Source organism: Carya illinoinensis, chromosome 16 (assembly GCF_018687715.1).
Source record: "Carya illinoinensis cultivar Pawnee chromosome 16, C.illinoinensisPawnee_v1, whole genome shotgun sequence".
Taxonomy (NCBI): domain Eukaryota; kingdom Viridiplantae; phylum Streptophyta; class Magnoliopsida; order Fagales; family Juglandaceae; genus Carya; species Carya illinoinensis.
The window spans coordinates 8,984,466-9,004,176 of NC_056767.1; the positions used below are offsets into that span (position 1 = coordinate 8,984,466).

Consider the following 19,711-nt stretch of genomic DNA (forward strand, 5'->3'; position numbering starts at 1 on the left):
ACCAATTATTAAAAGTCACTCTGATTTCGTTGAAATTGACTCAATTGAGAAAGGGACAAAGAGAGGCAATGGGGACAAAATCAAGGTACTGATGAGACCCTTGCAACTTCAACCTTCATATATTCTCAAAACCCTGTAAAATTTTCATAGAAAACAAAAATTAAAACATTAAAACGAGAGAGAGAGAGAGAGAGAGAGAGAGAGAGAGAGAGAGAGAGAGAGAGAGAGAGAGAGAGAGAGAGAGAGAGAGAGAGAGAGAGAGAGAGAGAGAGAGAGAGAGAGAGAGGAGTGTAACTGGTCCAATTCGGTCCAGTTTTAGATATATTTTAGAATCGAACTGGTATATATCAGTTTTGAGATTTGAAGAACCAATACTGCACCAATTACACCCCTAAACCGGTACTTCTGGTTTTACCAATTTTTTCAGTATATTATATATTATATATAATATAGTATATAATAATATAGTGATGATATATTATAGTATGTTATAAAGAATAATTGTATTATAGACTATAGTGATATATGATTTTAAAATTTAATATTATATTAATTAGTAATTTATCATATAATAAAAAATTATTTTATATCAAATTATATATATTATATATAAAAGTTATATAATATAAAAAATATTTTATATAATATAAAAAATCAATATATATATATGAACCGATTCAGTCCTGTGTTAGAAAAAGAAAAATCAGAACATGACCAATTTTGACTAATTTTGAGAAAAATGAAACTGGTACCTGGCCATGTCTGGTCTAGTCTGGTTTACTAGTTCACCAATTTTTTTTCACCCTTAAGGGAGAGAGAGAGAGAGAGAGAGAGAGAGAGAGAGAGAGACAATGAGAGAAGAGAGATGAGAGGCGACGAGAGAAGACAAATGTTCATACTTGGTCTCTAGAAGAGAGAGAAACAGAGAGGTGATGGAAGAAGAGATCGGAGGTGGGGTGAATGCTAACCACAGGCTAGGCTGTAGCTGAGATCGTGGGGCTAGGGTTTGTGAAGCTACGACTAACACTAAAGACTAAAGTGAACTAGTGAAGAATCGTTTGGGGAGAGGGGGGAGTAAGCTTGGCCAAAAGTTAAATGATGTTGTAAAACAACATTTTAACCTCTAATAACTAAAGACTGAGACGTAAGTAGTTGCCATTTTATGTTGAGTATGGAATTTCGCCATTTTGTGACCAAAACAGAGTCAAACGATACAGTTTTGACTATGTTTTGGCCCTTTTGATCCCATTATTTTTTTTCCTAAATCCTAAATCATTCCTAAATCCTAAATCAAATTCTAAACAAATTTTAATCTTTGTTTTAATCATTAAATCCTTTATTCAATATTTTTATAATCTTTTTATTACTAAGTTTAATTCTTAGTATTGATTATTAACAATTACTATTCAACTAATGTCTAATTATATGTTATTACACTATAGTATTACATGTTATTAAATATTAACTTAATATAATATTTTATACTAATGTTTAGCTTATTCTTATTATAAACTTATACCATAGTTTTAATTACATGTTATTATATTAGTTTCTAACTTATTTCTAATTTAATTATATACTAGATTTAGTATTAAATGTTATTATTTAATATATTATTAAACATAGTATTACATGTTAATATATTATTATACATTAGTGGCTTAGTGCTTATACATTAGTATTATATGTTATTATATATTGATTATTATATATTAGTATTACATGTTATTATATACTAATGTTTATACATTAGTCATTTATTATTATACGTTACTAATACATGTTATTATAATTTTGTTCTTAAATATTAGTATTACATGTGATTAACTTATAAGCAGTTCATTACTCATGGTGGGCGATGACGCATGGCGGGCAATTGATTGTGGCGGACAAAAATGACGACCAAATGACCACGGCAAGAAAGAGTTTAGATGCTGCCCACGAGAAACTGATCATGACAAGAAAGAGGATCTGATGGAGTAGGTGAAAGGTGATGGATCCAAGCATCAAAGGGGCACAATAAATTTTAAAAATCAAATCATTTGATTTGGAGCAAAGGAGTAGGAACATGAAGACAAAAATAAGAGAAATGATTTGTGTAGTCGGCAAATACAGTCGGCGTGCAGTCGGCTTGAAAAAAATGAATTAATATGAGACCTATATGAAAAAAAAATTATTTTTATAACTTTTTTTATTCATTCTGTACAACCATGAAAAAAAAAATATTTTTATATTTTTATTTATTTATTCCGTACAACTGACTACATGTCGACTGCATTTGCCGACTGCATCTAGCAAAGCTCCAAAAATAATGCACTTTAACTGCTTAGGCATCTAGGCTCACCTATGTGTCCCAATTCATACAAGCATAGCCCAAGGGATACGCGAAAAGAAAATCATCATTACAAGACGGACAATCATCATTGCTAAAAAGTGCTCAAAGACGAGCAATTTTCCTATGCAAAAGTTATTTCGTATCTAACAATCTTAGTCGAGCAAGAATTGAAAGCATTCACTAAATTATCTTGGTTTTTCTATTTCAAATTTGAGATTTTAATTTTATATATGCAAACAAATTTGATTTTTAGAGATTTCCTCACGAAACTCCTTGAGGTTCCTCAAGAATCCGAGTGGCTACACGCCTTGGGAATATACTTCTCGAAAATCACCCGCGTGACATGGCATATCAGCTACAAAAGCCCCTCCTAGGTGCCGCCCAAGCCTTTTAATCTGTTTGCACCAAATAGAGTGCTCAGTATCAACTGCGGGCATCCCGGGCCTTCATCAATGCTAAAGCATGGCCTCGTATGAGTATCACTCGTGTATCACCAACCTCACCACATTCTAGCGAAATGACTCAGGTTTACAAATTTCAAACTTGTAATTTTTATTATACTAACTTATTTGGTTTTTGATGAAAATCTCTCAAAGTGGTTAACTCAGCCCGCCGCCACAATAGTGTAATCGAGCATTCTCCCATACACCAATGACGAGTCTAAAAACTCGCTCGCAATGCCCAAAAAAAGATTTTGAAGGTCAAGAGACCATGCAATCCTTAAACACCAATTATGAGTCTAAAGACTTGGGATCGGTCTCCACGAAAAAGGGTGCAGAGGTCAACAGCCAACGCGACTTTTAAATACTAATGATGAGTTCAAAGACTCATGGTGCCTAAGAAAAAGTTTTCAAAGGTCAAGAGACCATACAATCCTTAAACACCAATGACGAGTCTAATGACTCGCGGTATCCAGGAAAAAGGGCACGGAGATTAATAGACCACGCGACCCTTAAACACCAATGACGAGTCCAAAGACTTGCAGTGCCCACAAAAAATGAAAAGGTTAGGGACCGCCTGACCCAACTCACACCTTGCCAGAGTCAATAGGTGGCACAAGTTATCAGACTGCCCGACTTCCCTCGTGACAAGCCAACGTGCAGGAAAGGTTAATGATCACCCAACCTCCTAGGAGCCCAATAGGTGAGTGTAACTGCTGCCAGCGGGTGACCTTCGAGAACGAGCCTCCAAACTCCACAACTTCCTTGTGTGAGTTTCCTTTGAGAATAAGTTGACGGGCTTCCTGACCACTTGAGCACAGATTACTGCAAACCAACTACAACATCAACCCCAAAATGGGAACATTAGGGGCAGAAAATCCACTACTACCAACAATAGCAAAAATGATCACGGAAATACACACAAAAAAGTAATCATGGAAATATGCACTCTCGCTGATAATTAACAATCTCTCAAGCAATCATTCACACAACAAACAAACTAAAGCTGAGCCCCACGCTCACACCTAATGAGGTCGAGTGCATCGCTCGCCAAATCAGAGCTTTGTGCTCATACTTAGTGTTGTTAAGTACATCTCACACCTATCTCTCCAAACTGAGCTCCTCACCACTTAGCACAAAACAAACAGAAAACTAGGAACCAAACAAGAAACCCATGAAACATTTTCTAAGTTTATTCTTCAAATTATTGACTTGAAGATTCTAAAGGCCTTCTTGTCCAACAAATCGCCCTTAAGAATCTTGAGCATCTATAGGGGTCAAATAAGCAACATATAATTTAGCCTCAAGATAAGACTAAAAATCAAGTTAAGAGATAAAGACAAGAAGTGATAGGATAAGTTGACTTAGTTCATAAAAGGAAAGAGATTTAGACTCCTAAAAGGAAAGAAACTAAGACTCTCAAAAGGAATGAGCTTCACAAGACAAGTTGACTCAATCACTCAAAAGAAATAGACATCTATATAATGCGGAGACTCTCACCAAACTCTCCACACAATAACTCTACACAAGCTCTCTACACAAAATCTCTCCATAGAAGCTTCCTACACCCAAACTCCACCACACATAGCGGCTCCAAAAGATTTTTCCTAAATTCCTTTATTGTATTGTGAGATATGTGAGCCATGAGAAATTATAAAATCACCTATTATAGTGGATTTAGCCCCCAAATAACCTGTGGACGAAGGCATTATGCCGAACCATATAAATATCTGTGTCTCTATCTTTATTTGTTTATTTGCTATTTATTATATGGATTAATACAAAGAGCACCGTATTGATGCCCAAATCACAATTGTGAGCCGGAGATAATTATTTCCTCCGTTCCAGTATGTTGTGCAAATTTATGCATTAACATTTATGATTAGAATTAGATGCAATTATATTTATAAAAACTCAAAGTTGGTTTGTCAAAATTAAATAATTGACAAATAAGCCCAAACTCATTAAATAAAAGTATGAGTTGATAAATATAAAATGAGTCAAATGTTAACTGAAGAGAGCTTGAATTGCATACATCCCTAGATTGGAGTTTCCTACCCTACCACGTTTTTTTAATAAACAAATTCCACCTTCAACTTTTGTAAATACAAGTACAATATCTTTTCCAACAAACATCAAGTGTTTACACTCTTGCCATAACTGCCGCCAACGGGTTACTTTCGAGAATGAGCCTCCGAGCTCCACAACCACCTTGTATGGGTTTCCTTTGAGAATGAGTCAACAGGCTTCCTGTCCACTTAAGCGCGGATTACTGCAAACCAACTTCAACATCAACCCCAAAATGGGAACACCAGGAGTAAAAAATTCACTAGTACCAATAATAGTAAAAATGATCACGGAAATACACACAAAAAACCAATTATAGAAATATGCACTCTTCGCCGACGATAAACAATCTCTCATGCAAACATCCACACAAATAAACAAACTAAAGCTGAGCCCTGCGTTCGCACCTAATGCGGTCGAGTACATCTCCCTCCAAATCAAAGCTTCGTGCTCGCACCTAATTCAATCAAGTACATCTCCAACCTATCTCTCCAAGCTGAACTCCTTACCACTTAGCACAAAACAAACAGAAAACCAGAGACCAAACATGAAACCAATGACCAATTTTCAAAATTTGTTATGTAAATTATTGACTTGAAAATTCTCAAGACCTTATTGTTTGGTAAATCGCACTTAAGAATGTAGGCATCTATAAGGGTCAAATCAGCAACCTATAATTTAGTTTCAAGATAAGGCCTAAAATCAAACTAAGAGATAAAACCAAGAAGTGATAGGACAAGTTGACTCAGACTTCTAAAAGGAAAGAGACTCAGGCTCTCAAAAGAAATGAATTTTACAAAACAATCTGGATTCAATCACTCTAAGAAAATAGATCTCTATATAATGCAGAGACTCTCCACAAACTCTCGACACAAGAACTCTACACAAGCTCTTCACACAAAATCATGGAAGCTTCCTACACCCAAACTCCACCATTGTATTGTGAGATATGTAAGATATGAGAAATAAAAATCATGGAAGCTTCCTACACACAAAATCAGTGAATATAAAAAATCTTTCCTAAATTCCTCTATTGTATTGTGAGATATGTGAGATATGAGAAATTGTAAAATCACTCATTATAGTGGATTTAGTTCTAAATAACCTGTGAATGTATGTATTATACCGAATCACGTATATCTCTGTGTTTCTATTTTTATTTGTTTATTTTTTATTTATTATATAAATAAATGCGAAAAGTATTGTATCGATAATTGAATTACCATTGTAGGCTGGAGATAATTATTTCCTCATTTTCGATCTGTTGTGCAAATTTATGTATTAACATTTATGATTAGAAGCAAACGCAATGATATTTATAAAAAATAAAAGTCGGTTGTCGAAATTAAATAATTGATAAATAAGCTCGAATTGTTTAGTTAAATAAATGAATGAATGAGTTGGTAAATATAGAATATGGGTCAAATGTTAACTAAAGAGAGCTTGAATTGCATACATCGTAGTTTGGAGTTTCCGTCCCTACCACGCTTTTTTAATAAAGAAATTCCACCTTCAACTTTTGTAAATCTCTCTCTCTCTCTTACCATTCGATCACATGCTTATAATTAATTTACATGGAAAATTCAACCTATCGAATCATTGTATTAAAATATTAGGATTTGATATTCATTAATTACGACAGAAGTAATATAAATATTGCAAGATATATAACATGAATTAACATTTTTTTTTTTCCTTTTCTCAACTTCAAATTATTAATCACATTATCGCCCATATGAAAGAATGATTGCAAAAGGAATTACTTCGGATGGCAATTCCTGTTCGTTTCGTCATGAATATTGAAATATATGGTCCATTTTGAATTCTACTATTTAATTAACGGATGACACAAAATGACTTGTTTAATCAATTTAGTAGTTAATTTTTATTGATCCATTTTAATCTGTTTAACTCACTTCAACTCATTTAACTTGTTTCATATAATTAATGGCCGGTTGAGCTAATCTATATATTTATTTTTTAACCTAATTAATATAATTTCATATATAATATAAATATAGCTATTAAATAATTCACACTTACAATTGAATTCATCATAAAATATTTTATTATCAATATTCAAATCAATAATGTATAAGAAAACTAATAATTTCAGAAAATAATATTACATATATATTAACAAAAAAACTTTAATAGTTTAAGATATAACGTAGTCAAATATTAATATTAATATTACATTTTCCCAACAATAATAAAAGATATATAAGACTAAACATTTATAAAATTTAACTATAGAATTTGTTCATATTCTATGGGTTGATTGTGGGTTTCATAGGTTGACAGTTTGCAATTGACCTATTTGTTAATCGTATCTTATTGGATCAATCTATTTTGACCTAAACATATTTATATCAAACCTAATTAATTAATTTATTTTATATCGTATTTATATTAAATTCATAGTTACTGTTAATATAATTTTACACAAGGGTATCTCACTCACTTTTCTCATTGATTAAATTTTTTAATTAACTTGATATCTTTTTAGCTAAAAACGGATGGCTTCGGGTGGTGGCTCCCTGTTCGATCGTAGAGCCACCCGAATCATATCTGAATGAGGAAACAAAACACATAAATTAGCTAGTTAGGGCAGATTGGAATTGATTGAAAACGGCAAAGCATGGGACAAATTATTAAAATAATCACGAAATCAAAAATTGGTAGCAATCGCAATCTAACTTGACTGGTAGATATCAGTCCTTTTCAAGTCCGAGTCCAGAGATCAACATGATCAGCCAATTGTCTCGTGCAATTCCAGAATATTAGTTGAACTAATTAGAATCAAACTTCTTCGAGTTTTTACTAATTAAATATACACATAAAGTTAAAAAAAAAAATTACAAATTACAACTATAGGTCATTTTCAAACGATATAAGAAATTAGCCAAATAATTAATGATCATTCCATCTGTTAAATAAAAAATATTTAAAGAAATTATGTCAAGAAATTTCATTCAAGTCATGTACTTTTGTTACATAAAAATTTAAAATGCCAAGTCATTTTTTTTACACTAGTCAAGAACTTGAAAAACATAATTAATTATTTCAGAGTTTTTAATTTATTTAGTGAAAATTGAGGTTCTTAAATTATAAAATTAAAATGCATTAATATACTAAAAATTATATAATTTAGTTATATATAAAAAAATGATTTATGTAGTTATAGAGTATATATAAGCATTATACAGTCTCTTTAAAAAAATAAAAAAAATATAAAATTCACATAAAAATAATTAATTTTTTCATAACGAATCGTACCTTTTTTTAAGGGAATATTGAGATCATGATATTTGTATAGTACCGATTGTATCTAGGATTTCTCTATTATAAATCAATATTAATTAATAAGATTTAACTTTTATTTTTGTTTTATATTTTTCCCCCTCTTTCAGTAATTATCTGCATTTAATTTTAGTTGGTCCTATGATAGGTACGTACCACTCGTACTGCATATTATTGGGTTGTCGTGGAAAATGGAAACCCATACATTAATATATACGCTTATCGTCAACAACAACTTGATCGGTGCGTCGGTCGCATTGATGATTGGCTCTTGGATTAAGTCCAAAAATTTATATATAATCGAAATCGTTTTCATGGTTCAAACCCACCACAAAATTTTCCAATTCTTTGGATGTTAAAGAGCTGAGTACAGCTAGCTGCAAATTCAGCGCCCATGGATAAAATTCCAAACTGATGCAGGACAGAATTCAGGTTCCCTGCAAAATATATATATATATATATACTTTTAATAATTCGAAGAGAGATGTGTAATATACAAGTACTAGATGATCTCACGATGTCTATTTTTATGTATAGTAGCCAAGTTCTTTTTTATTTTTTTATTTCTAACGTGGCATCCTTTCCATGCAAGTTCTCCCCGCACTATATTTTTCGTCATGCATGAATCTTTTTTGGTTGCATACATTGTTTTGGTCTTATTAAAGTTCAATTCGTGCTATTTTATATATATATATATATATATTAATGGTGAAGGTAAGAGATACTTAACTAGATGAGTAATGCTACATACGGTTGTAGTACACAACACAACCGTCGTGTAATGATTTTGAAAAAAATTGAAGTCTACTGTTAAACTTAAAATTAGTTTTTTTTTTTAATATAGATCTTGTATTTACTCATTTTTTTAAAAAGATTACGCAACGCTTGCACAGCTATATACAAATACAAATATCATTTCTCTAACTGGATTGGGTTTGCAAGTTTAATGAGGAGACTTTTGAGCTTTTAGTTTTATTGTGAGAAACTTGATCACCCTTTGGTTGTGTTAGAATATATATAATTACGTACATATATATATATATATTATAGAATTAATATATATTTCTTTTTATGGTTATAATTATTGCTCTCTACAATAATTAGGTTAGTTCTTCTAATTACTATCGATCAATTAGCATTATTATTGACAGATTAGTATTTATTGTATTATTTGTAATTTAAACCTAGCTAGCTAGCTCATTCAACTATAAATATGCCCTCGATCTGGCCTATATATCAATCATACATTAATTTTAGATATAGAAACTAGAAATATAAGTTTATTTCTAAATGATTGTTTGGAAGGAATCACAAGACTTATCAAATCATGAAAACCAAAAAAAAAAAAAAAAAAAAAAGGGAAGATCTAAAAACAATAATCCATCAAAGGTCAAAGCTCACAATGTCTAATAAATCGCTTTATTAATTTTTTTCCTTTCTTAGCAACCAAACAAGAGGCTAAGTGAAGGAATTCAGAACCATCCATTTGATCCAATCGGACAAATGGAATACATAAACCAAGAAATTAAAGCTAACACTTTCATAAACAATATTCGAGACAAACAGAAACATTAATATTTGAAAAAAAATAAATACAAGAATTAAACCCAAATTAAGGAACAATATTAATTGAGACACACATTGATATATAATTAAAACATCTGAAAATATATATGTTCTAAGCTCTCGATTAATCGTGGGTGCTTAAAACATATATAAAAGATGTTTCTAGTACTGTAAGGCCGTATATATGTTGTATAGCTGTTGTTAGCGTTTATTATAGGTAGGTGAAAGAACAATCCACTGCTGGTTTGGTGAGCATGCAGGTTGACACTGTGAAAGTTTGACTGGGAGGCCAGAAACGAGTGGAACAGGGAAGCCAAAACCCTAGTAAAAATTAACTTACATCATCATTTGTGATGATCATGATGACTTTCAGTTTTTTCAACGGGAGACCTTGCATGGCGAAGATGCCTCTCTTCGGAAAGAAGTTTTGCAAACCTGCAGCAAAGACATATTTTATGCTTTCCATTATTATGCATGAATCTTAATGTGAAAATTAAATTAAGAAACTCCCAAAAAATAAGAAGAAGTTTGATATACATAAAAGAGTAATGTTAGCTAGATGTAGTCCTAAAGTGTGCAGATTTTGTGCACTCTGATGAGGATACTTAGAATAATATATCCGTAAAGAGTAATAAAATAATTTGAGTTTAGATATTTTATTTAATTTTGAGAGAGAACAGAAAAAAAGTTGAATGGAAATATCATAGAGTTAATTTTTTGATATAATTTTTGTTTAAAAATTTGAAAAAGTAGTACTTTTTTTTTTATATTTTGTTTGGGAGTTTAAGAAAATTATAATAATTAGATAAAATATTTGTAATTTTGAAATTTAAAAGTGTTTTGTGTTTATATATTTGAAAAGAAAATATTTAAAAATATTTGAGAATATTTAAGAACACGTACAGTTATATTATCAAACGGATTTTCATTCAAAAAAATAGCGTTTCCTATTATATATATATACATATATATGTCTCAAGTTTATCCAATTTTTTTTAAAGATGACTTGTACAAATTAATCGTTTTCCTCCGTAATATATATACCTTACGAGAGCCTCTGCATTTGTTTCACTATTTGAAGGTTCACAGAGGCCGGTATCCAGATTCACCCTAGAGACTCGTTTTTTCAGCAATTCTTCTCCAACTTTGACAAGATCATCCAAGTTCTTCGTTGTGGCAACGTCCACAGAAGATACTACCCCACTCAATGTATCTTCCTGCATTATTTTGATTCAAATATTAAACATGCCCATGTTAATCGAGTGCATAAAAACATGCCTACTTGTCATGGAAATATGGATTTGAATAAACATGATATATATATACCTGAATCCGCAGATAGCTTTGCTCAGAATGAAGGGCTTGGAAAACCTCAGAGAGATGGACGTCAACCATATCTGCACTTGCTTGAGAAAATACATCAATTATTGGGGTGGAACCACCTCTGGTTAACCAATCTAGTATGCCCCACTTGGCTGCATCACGAGCTTTGTATTTCTCTTCGTCTTTACGCGAGCCAGTTCCTAATGATATGACCAAAAACCGGCCATAGTCCATCGGTTTTATAGGGAAGAAGTCGGGACTTCCTCTAAGGATCTCCTTTGTCACTTCACCAATGGCAAGTAAAGCCTGGAAAAGACACCAATTTAGCAGGTTAACACCAGTTTGCATTATATTTTTCTCAGGGGAAAAAAAACATGCTAAAATTACTATTAATGGTATTATGTAGAATCTGAAACAGCTTGAAAGATACCGGATTATTAGCAGCAACCCCACCATCTGTAAGGTTGAATTCTCTGACGTTCTCTTCTGGGTCTTTGGTTTCAAAGTAATAAGGTGGAAGATATGTTGGTGCAGCTGAGGTTGCGATGCATACATCTGACAGTAGGGCATTTAAGCTTGGGTTTTTTTTTACCTGGTGCATAAAAGAAGGAAACCAAAGTGAATCTTAGTACTCCATCATTTGCAATCACTTCCTAATTTAGAGGATAAGAAAAGCTAGATCAAGTCTCTAATAATCAGTCTTGAAGATTCTATTTGAAGAGAAGATGATATTCAAGTACCTCATAGCTAGAGAAGATGGTTGGCTGCAGTCGCTTGAGATCAAATGTTGGGATGACAACATTTGTCAAAGTCTGATGCATTCTTGTACTTCCCAGTTTTTCCCTGACAAGGTTATGCAGATACTTCCCATCGTACTTGGGTCCCGAAAGGGCTTTGAGGATCTTTGTAGTAAGTGGAAATAGCGGACAACTGCAATTTTGGAAAAAGTACATAACTCGTTTTAGTAACTAAAATGAATGGAATCAGGCTAATAATCAAATAGGAAAGCTTTGTCCTCATGAAAAGTAAAGTTTCATCGCAAATGAGTTCTAAATAATTTACTTGTTTTGTGGGAATATTTTAGGGCAATGGTTTAAGTAGAAGTTCTTGATATCCTTAGCAGCAAAGACAGGTCTCTTCTTTTCATTTGGAGCAGTTAGCATGGCAGTTACAAGGCCGCCTGTGCTTGTTCCTGCAATCACATCAAAATAATCTGCTATTCTTGCATCTTCCCCGTCCAGCTTCTGCACCATGCACCAAAAATTCAGGGTAAATGATAGAAGATTACATGCATGCTGAAACATTCTGCTCATATATATATATATATATATATACACACACACATGGTGCATGCTTAAATGTGAATAAAAATGCAATGAAGGATACATTGGATGCAGGATTCGCTTGGCATGAAACATTATATTCCTGTATATATCTAACCTGAAGCTCAGATTCTAAGAAATCAAGGATGGTTCCTGGGATAAGCCCTCTTATTCCTCCGCCATCAATGCTGAGAACAGTGATTACATTTCCATAAGTGGGTGGCTGTAGGGGTACAATACGTTTTGCTTCCATTAGGGATAAGGGAGATCGAGTGACAGAGAGATAAGGAGGGGGAGGGTGTTTTCGAGACTTGTAAAGAAACTGTGAATTCTTTCAAGAGGCAGCTGCTTGCTTAAAAGTGGTAAGTTGAGATCCTGATCCATTCTTTGATAGGATTAGGGGTATATATAGTCCTGATTCCTCTGAATTTTCAATATTCAAGCGCGTCATTTGATTGGACCAAACCCCAAAAGAGAGTCATTCAATGAATGTGTTTCAACTTTGACCCAACTTTTGCATGCTTCCTTGGATAATGTTAAAATTGTATTACACTTGAGGTCATAAATCAATGGGAAAATTAATTGAAAAGTTCATGAATACAATATACCCTCTTGCTTTGGCATAGAAATGGTCCCATATGCTTTAATTTGGCCACAGCCCACAGTATGCTCGTGCAGAGAGGAGACTTGTAGTTGGGGCTTGAGAAGAATTGTAGTTGAGCATAAAGCATGCATGAGTAGCTAGAACCATACAGGCCAAACAGGTGTCTAATTATGCACTTATCCCATTTTGATTGTTTACCCTCAAGTTAATCAACCTATCAATTCGTGACTACTGATCCTTAGTTTAGCATTATCCTGAACTTTCTTTTCCCTAGATCACATGCAATGAATTCCACATTCAAATATGACAAGATAATCAAACTACAATTTTTGACATGTTAATTTTGATTCGCGAAAGGCGGCACCTCCAGCAACCAAAGGAGGGTGATAACATTGAAAAGTAAATTGGTTTGAGGATAACTTGATTCCGATTTTTCGCGCAAAAGGATAAGGTACTTGTTAGGAATTGAGTATTCAACAAAGGAGTACCGGTCAAGTACAATGTCTGCATAAATTCCAACGTGGTTGACATTTCAATCTGCTAGCTGCATGCACAAGGAAATATTAAGAGACTTGATCATTCTATTGGTCTCATACAAAACCAGCAGAACTGTGAGACATTCCTAACCATTAATTGATTGGAAAAATAACCAAGTAGGGGTGAACACCTACAGAACTGCAGCATGATCAGTAGTTTATGTTGGATGTTTTTGACTTAAGGTTTTTCTTCTTAGGAGCATTTAGCAGCACCTGTCTACAACATTCTGTGGTTGTGATTAACACACTTGATAACATTTATATCATATTATAGTGTTAACTTGGTCTGATTTTAAATTTACTTTTCACTGTTCTTTTAATTGCTACACCAGTTCCACATAATGAAGCTCGAGGATGGTAACTGAATTACATAAATGATCAAGAATATTGGCCTGGTTTGTTTTGCAATTTCTTTCACGTTGCAAAATTAATAAAAAAGTGGCCTCCAATAAAGTAAACTGTGAAGAAACGTATACTCTACTGCAAAATTTGCCTGCACAAACTGATGAATTGACTACTTTAATTTCTACCCATGGTGGCTGCATGCTAGACATGCATGATTATTGTGCGGGTAAGCTATATAGTAAAAAAATAACAAAATTAGCGACAGATCCTCCTGAGCATATATAGAAACAAATAAGCAACATTTAGAACAAATAATAGAAACAATGACAACCACGGTAGAAGCATATGGTACAAATATTTACTTTATTCAATGATGTACCATCATATATATATACACACTACATACAATTGACATTTATACCCTCACAAGTTACACTAATTATAACCATGCCCTCTTAGTATGTGGAGAAATCTGATGTGTTGATCAGCAAACTTTACAAAATGTGGAGAAATATCACCACTTAGTATCTTATTATGAATGAAGTGATAATCAATCTCTATGTGTTTAGTTCTCTCATGGAACTCAAAATTAATTGAGGCAATTTGCATTGCAGCTTGATTATCATAAAATAGCTGAAGAGGAACAGAAGCTTGAAACCGGTTTCTTTCTGATCCTTCTGCAACACTCGAAAGGTTTTCTGGATTCTCATTGGGAGAAATATTAGCAGAAGACACATCTCCGTTCAATGTTCTTGAGCTGTGATCATAGCAGTACTGAATAGGAATATTACTTCAGTTTCATTTATCAGACCAGAACCACACAAATGTGAAATTCTACTCTGTCTAATAGAGCTCTCTACAACTTTTTTTTGAAGCTATTATTCCTAATGATAGGACCATAAATTGAACATGATCAGAGAACATTTAAAAGATTTTGAAGGGTGTGCTCATTATGTTTAGTACTCATCATAAACTCCAGTAAATAAGTTGCATTCTCTTTGCCATGTAAGTATATTAGTCTTGCCGGCCTATTTATTCTTCCACTTTCCAAAAGCTGTGATCAATCAAGTAGAACAAATCCTTTGCTCCTTCTATGGAGGTGTGCCTATTAGCTCTAGGTCCGAGTGGCGTCGGAAGCAGTATGCTTCTGATCAAAGAAAGGAGTTCTGGGTATTAGAACCTTGGAAGTGTGGGGGTAAGACGACTATATATATATATATATACTGAAATATGTATGGATCATTTTTACCAGTAGTGACGGATTAGCTAGTTTGGTTTGGTTAGATGAGATATTTTTTTCTAGAGAAGGCACTTTCGAGGTACTTAGTACTCTTGGTCATGGAAGAATATGATCTCAAACTTAATAGATATTGCCTAGATCAATATTAAGCTTTCTTAGTTGAGTTCCCCTAGTAATGATTTCTCAAATTATTATGGCTTTTTTCAATAGATGAAGTGCTTCTTCCTATGTACTGGATCAGGCAGAGTGGAAAACCTTGAAGCATTAATTGGCCATGGCCACCAAATTTTCCCTTGCCCATTGATCTTGCGTACTGCACTAGGTTCAAATGCAAAAGCCTTCCCTTAATTAGTGGCTGACTCAGATTATTTAATGGTAATTTATAGTACTGTATCTGGTGTGAGAGAAATGGAAGGATATTTCAAAAAGGCAACAGGCCGGACACCTCCAATAGTGGGGCTAAAATAATGCAGGAGCAGCTAAAAAGGTTCCTTTTCCTATTAATATATATATATATATGTATATATAGTGGTCTTTCTATATATAAACATCTTTGACACTTTATGATACACAGGAATTGATAACGAGGCTTTAGAACCTTAACAAGGACTTAGCGTTCTTCATTATCTTGTAATGTTAGTGTTATTTAAAGCATTAGTCATTTAAAACATAAATGCGCCAATCTTCAACTTCATAGGGAGATTTGAGGCGAATAATAGCCTCACTTTGGAAAGTCATCTGAATCAAACGTTCAGCTTTTCCATTTGTGATATTGATTTTCCCCCTCAAGACTTCCTTTCTTGTGACAGTATTTTTGCAAACCTGTAAAAATAGTTTAATGTACACATTAGAATTGTTATAAATCATGGACGTGAAATCCATTGTACATATGTAGTGACAGAGTCACAGAAGTATGCGCAAACAAACATATTTTTCCATACTTTCTCAAAGCCTCCTCATTTGTGCCACCATTTTCGACTGTTTTGTTGGGAGCTGTTCTGACACAGAGATGATTATAAATAAAGGAGAGACGAAATTTAACGTAGTTCGGCAATTACCTACGTCCACAACTGCTGTAATTGCACTATGAAATAATTTTTACAAAAACTCTCTCTTGTAAACTCTCTGCTCACCCACTCTCTTTTTCTCTTCTTTTTCTCCCACACTTTGTCTGCACGCACACACTCTCTGTTTTCTCTCTACACTACTCTGCTACACACTCACCTCAACTGAGCTCTCTCCTATTTATAGGAGAGAGCAGCCTACAATATTTTTTGGTGCATTCGGTGCCTAATATGACAAATGAACAAACGGTGCATGACTCACCATTTTCTCTTTTTATTTTCTTTTTGTCTCCATCCGCAACATGTTTCTGACAAACCATTCTTCAAATTCACCCTTGAAACTGGTTTCTTCAACAATTCTTCCCCAATGCCCACAAGTTTGTCCAAGTTTTTCTTTGTAGACACATCAACAGAAGCTTCTGTCCTAGTCAATGTGTAATCCTAGCCACTCATTTCATAAAAACAATCATTAATAACTTCAATGTTTTATTCAAAAACTAGAGAATAGTACTAAAATTAAGGAATTTCTTACTTGGATTCTAAGGTAATTGCTTTCAGAATGAAAAGCTTGGAAAACCACAGCAAGATGCAAATCAACCATATCTGCACTTGCTTGAGTAAACACATCCAATAAAGGAACTGAACCATCATGAAGTAACCAATCCAGAGTTCCCCACTTTGCAGCCATTTTTGCATTATATTTTTTTTCTATTTTCCTTGAGCCTGTGCCTACTGAGATTATCAGAAAGCGACTATAATCCATGGGTTTAATTGGAAAGAAATCAGGATTTGCATCAAAGATCTGTTTGGTCACTTCGTTTATCGCTAGTAACGCCTAGCCCACATATATACAATATCCACAAGACAAATAAATATATAAATAAATCATTTAAGTGATAATATTAATTATCTATACTTATATTTTTACTTACAAAACCATACATGCTGATGTGTTAGTTACTGGAAATGTTAGAATTTTAAAATCCAAAATTTGAAATTCAAATTAAAAAAAAAAAAGGCTAATAAAATGAAATTATCACTCAATACGTATAAAAGATATGGATAGCACAACTCTATTAATTATTACATATACCGGATTGTTTGCAGCAACACCACCATCTATAAGATTGAATTCACAAATATTCGAGCCTTCACAATTTTGGTTCTTGAAATAGTGGGCAGGAAGGTAAGTTGGAGCTGCTGAAGTGCCGATACATATGTCGGAAAGTCGAGCATTCAAACGGGAGTCCTTTTTGGCTTGCATGAAATTAAGTTAGAATTTGCCATCTCTTATAAGATTATTTATTTTTGAATATATGAATATTAATATTTAGAAAAATTATATTATCAAGCTAGTGTGTAGAGCACGCATAATAAAATACTTACATAATATAATTTGATTTGAGAGATAAATTTTAAAATTTAAATCTTACAAATCAAATTTTACCACATAAATTATGTAAATGCATCTACATCCACGCCACTAACTTAAAAGTAGAATAACTCAAATATTTAATATTAAAAGAAAGCCTCAAATCCATCCCTATCTTTTTTTCTTTTTTTTTTTTTAAAGATACTTGTGGATTGAAAGAAATTATATATTAATAATGGCTTTTTTTTTTTATTAAGAAATTAATGTTCAATGTAAATGTCTTAATTTTTTTACCTTGAATATTATATATACCTGATTTTTATTTCCCATAGAGAAACATAGTACTGGGGCTTAGGTTTTGTTATGGTTTCTAGCTATTGCAAGCGTTGGAGTAGTACTACAACTCCTGAAGTGAGATTTTCGATAGTCTTTATTTAAGAAATACAATTTACAATTCGAAAAGAGATAGATACACAGGATCTACATACCTCATACGATGTGAAAATGGTTGGCTGCATATATTTGATATCAAAAGTTGGTATGACAACATTTGTCAAAGTGTCACGCAGTCGAATTTCTCCTAATTTCTTCCTTAAAATCCTGTGAAGGTATTTCCCATCATACTTCGGTCCTCTCAACGATCTAAACACTTTTCTAATTGCTCCAAACAAGCCCCTGTTATCAAAAAACCATTAAATTCTCCCTTGCTAATATTTAACTGTTCATCAGGATATGCAAACTATGCTTAATTAATTCATGAATCCATGCACAGAATATTATACATAAAGTTGTTAGGAAATGATATATACAGGAGTCTTAAAATATGCAAGCTCCACGCGCTCTGTGTAAAAAAAGTAGAGAAAATAAGATACTCACGTGAAAAAATAACCACAACTTTCGCAATAAATCTTTCTTTTTTTTTTTTTTTCTTTCAAACTAAGTACACGAGACTTGTAAACTTTAAATTTGTATATAGCATTTTATAGAGGAATAAACAGTAGTACTCTATAGCTAATATCAAAGAGATTACCTCTCCTGTGGGAAAATTCGAGGACAATGTTCAAGATAGAAGGGCCTGATATCCTTAGCAGCAAAGAGAGGACGGTTATTTTCGTCTGGAGCAGTTAACATGGCGGTTACAAGCCCTCCTGTGCTTGTTCCTGCAATGATGTCAAAGTAGTCTGAAAGTCTCGCATCTTGATCACCATCTATTTCCTGCACAACATATAAGGCCAGATGTTGCATCAAACTAATTAGTGGTGACAATATATATTATTAACTTCTGCTCTGGATATATACATGATGTATGTGATAAACTTATAGTTTTTTCCCTCATGTCGATTAGTTTTATATAGTAGCCGCATCCATGTATGTATGTTTATATATAGAAAAAATCTAGTTGTAAGCATAATTGTGCACTAATATGTGCACCAATCTATTGTGATTGGTCAAAAAGTAGATTTTATTGAAAACAGTATTAATTTAAATTTTAAATATGAAAAAATTAGTATTGGTACGCAGATTAGTACACGACTTTACTTGTATGTAGCAAAATTCATATATATATATGTGTGTGTGTGTGTGTTTATGAATATAGCACTACTGTTACATGAGTCACAAAGAGATTAAATAAAAGTAATATCACAAATTGACGTAATTTTATGTAATTCATTAGATCTACTTTATAATAAAAGTAAATTGCTAATCTGATAAATCATATCATACCACATCAGTTTGTGGAACTCTTTTTGTGTAATTTATTTGTGGCTAGACTATCTGGAGCTGGCACTTCGATAAAAACAAAAGTATATACCTGAAGTTGTGATTCAAGAAAAGCTAGTATAGTTGCAGGGATGATCCCCTTGATACCACCCCCATCAATGCTTAGAATGGTGATCAAGTTCCTGTAATTAGTTGAGGGCTGTGGTCCTTGAGAGGACGTCATTAATGGTGGTTTTTCCATTATGAACAAGTGATGATCAAGAATTGCAAAAGCTAGCAAAGGAAGGCTAGCTGCTTAATTTAGGTAATTTGCAAGGAAGATCAAAGTTTCTGCTTTGGAAAATTTGGTCTATCAACATCTTATATTTATAGCCTTATCTAGGTACGTAGGTTTAAAAGCCATGCATAATCATGTCTTGGATAAGAACTTCTATAGCCAGATAAGAAATCTCTGTCATTCATTCATGCATGC

At 33.1% G+C, this 19,711-nt stretch overlaps 2 protein-coding genes across 2 annotated transcripts; both read right to left on the reverse strand.

Annotated features, from left to right (window-relative positions):
- Positions 1-9,548: 9,548 nt before the first annotated feature.
- LOC122298428 (patatin-like protein 2) lies at positions 9,549-12,747 on the reverse strand. Its single transcript, XM_043108159.1, has 7 exons — positions 12,475-12,747; positions 12,097-12,278; positions 11,775-11,964; positions 11,465-11,626; positions 11,038-11,340; positions 10,756-10,928; positions 9,549-10,146 (listed from the first exon to the last, which is right to left on the reverse strand). The coding sequence occupies exons 1-7, from the start codon at positions 12,607-12,609 to the stop codon at positions 10,056-10,058; spliced, it is 1,236 nt and encodes a 411-aa protein (XP_042964093.1). The 5' UTR covers positions 12,610-12,747; the 3' UTR covers positions 9,549-10,055.
- Positions 12,748-15,601: 2,854 nt separating this feature from the next.
- Positions 15,602-19,480, reverse strand: LOC122299660 (patatin-like protein 2). Its single transcript, XM_043110057.1, has 8 exons — positions 19,331-19,480; positions 18,548-18,732; positions 18,006-18,192; positions 17,239-17,403; positions 16,678-16,980; positions 16,448-16,586; positions 16,023-16,059; positions 15,602-15,903 (listed from the first exon to the last, which is right to left on the reverse strand). Exons 1-8 carry the CDS (start codon positions 19,478-19,480, stop codon positions 15,867-15,869), a joined length of 1,203 nt encoding a protein of 400 aa, XP_042965991.1. The 3' UTR covers positions 15,602-15,866.
- Between the last annotated feature and the right edge of the window lie 231 nt (positions 19,481-19,711).

Bases quoted from the DNA above. Each gene is read 5' to 3' on its own strand.
- LOC122299660 (XM_043110057.1), bottom strand. From the start codon at position 19,480: ATGGAAAAACCACCATTAATGACGTCCTCTCAAGGACCACAGCCCTCA. The intron at 18,733-19,330 runs GTATATACTTTT...TATGTTGTGCAG, and splicing joins TTCTTGAATCACAACTTCAG to GAAATAGATGGTGATCAAGA. The intron at 17,404-18,005 runs GTATGTAGATCC...AATTTCATGCAA, and splicing joins CCATTTTCACATCGTATGAG to GCCAAAAAGGACTCCCGTTT.
- LOC122298428 (XM_043108159.1), bottom strand. From the start codon at position 12,609: ATGGAAGCAAAACGTATTGTACCCCTACAGCCACCCACTTATGGAAAT. The intron at 11,627-11,774 runs GTACTTGAATAT...TTTATGCACCAG, and splicing joins CCATCTTCTCTAGCTATGAG to GTAAAAAAAAACCCAAGCTT. The intron at 11,341-11,464 runs GTATCTTTCAAG...TGTCTTTTCCAG, and splicing joins GGGTTGCTGCTAATAATCCG to GCTTTACTTGCCATTGGTGA.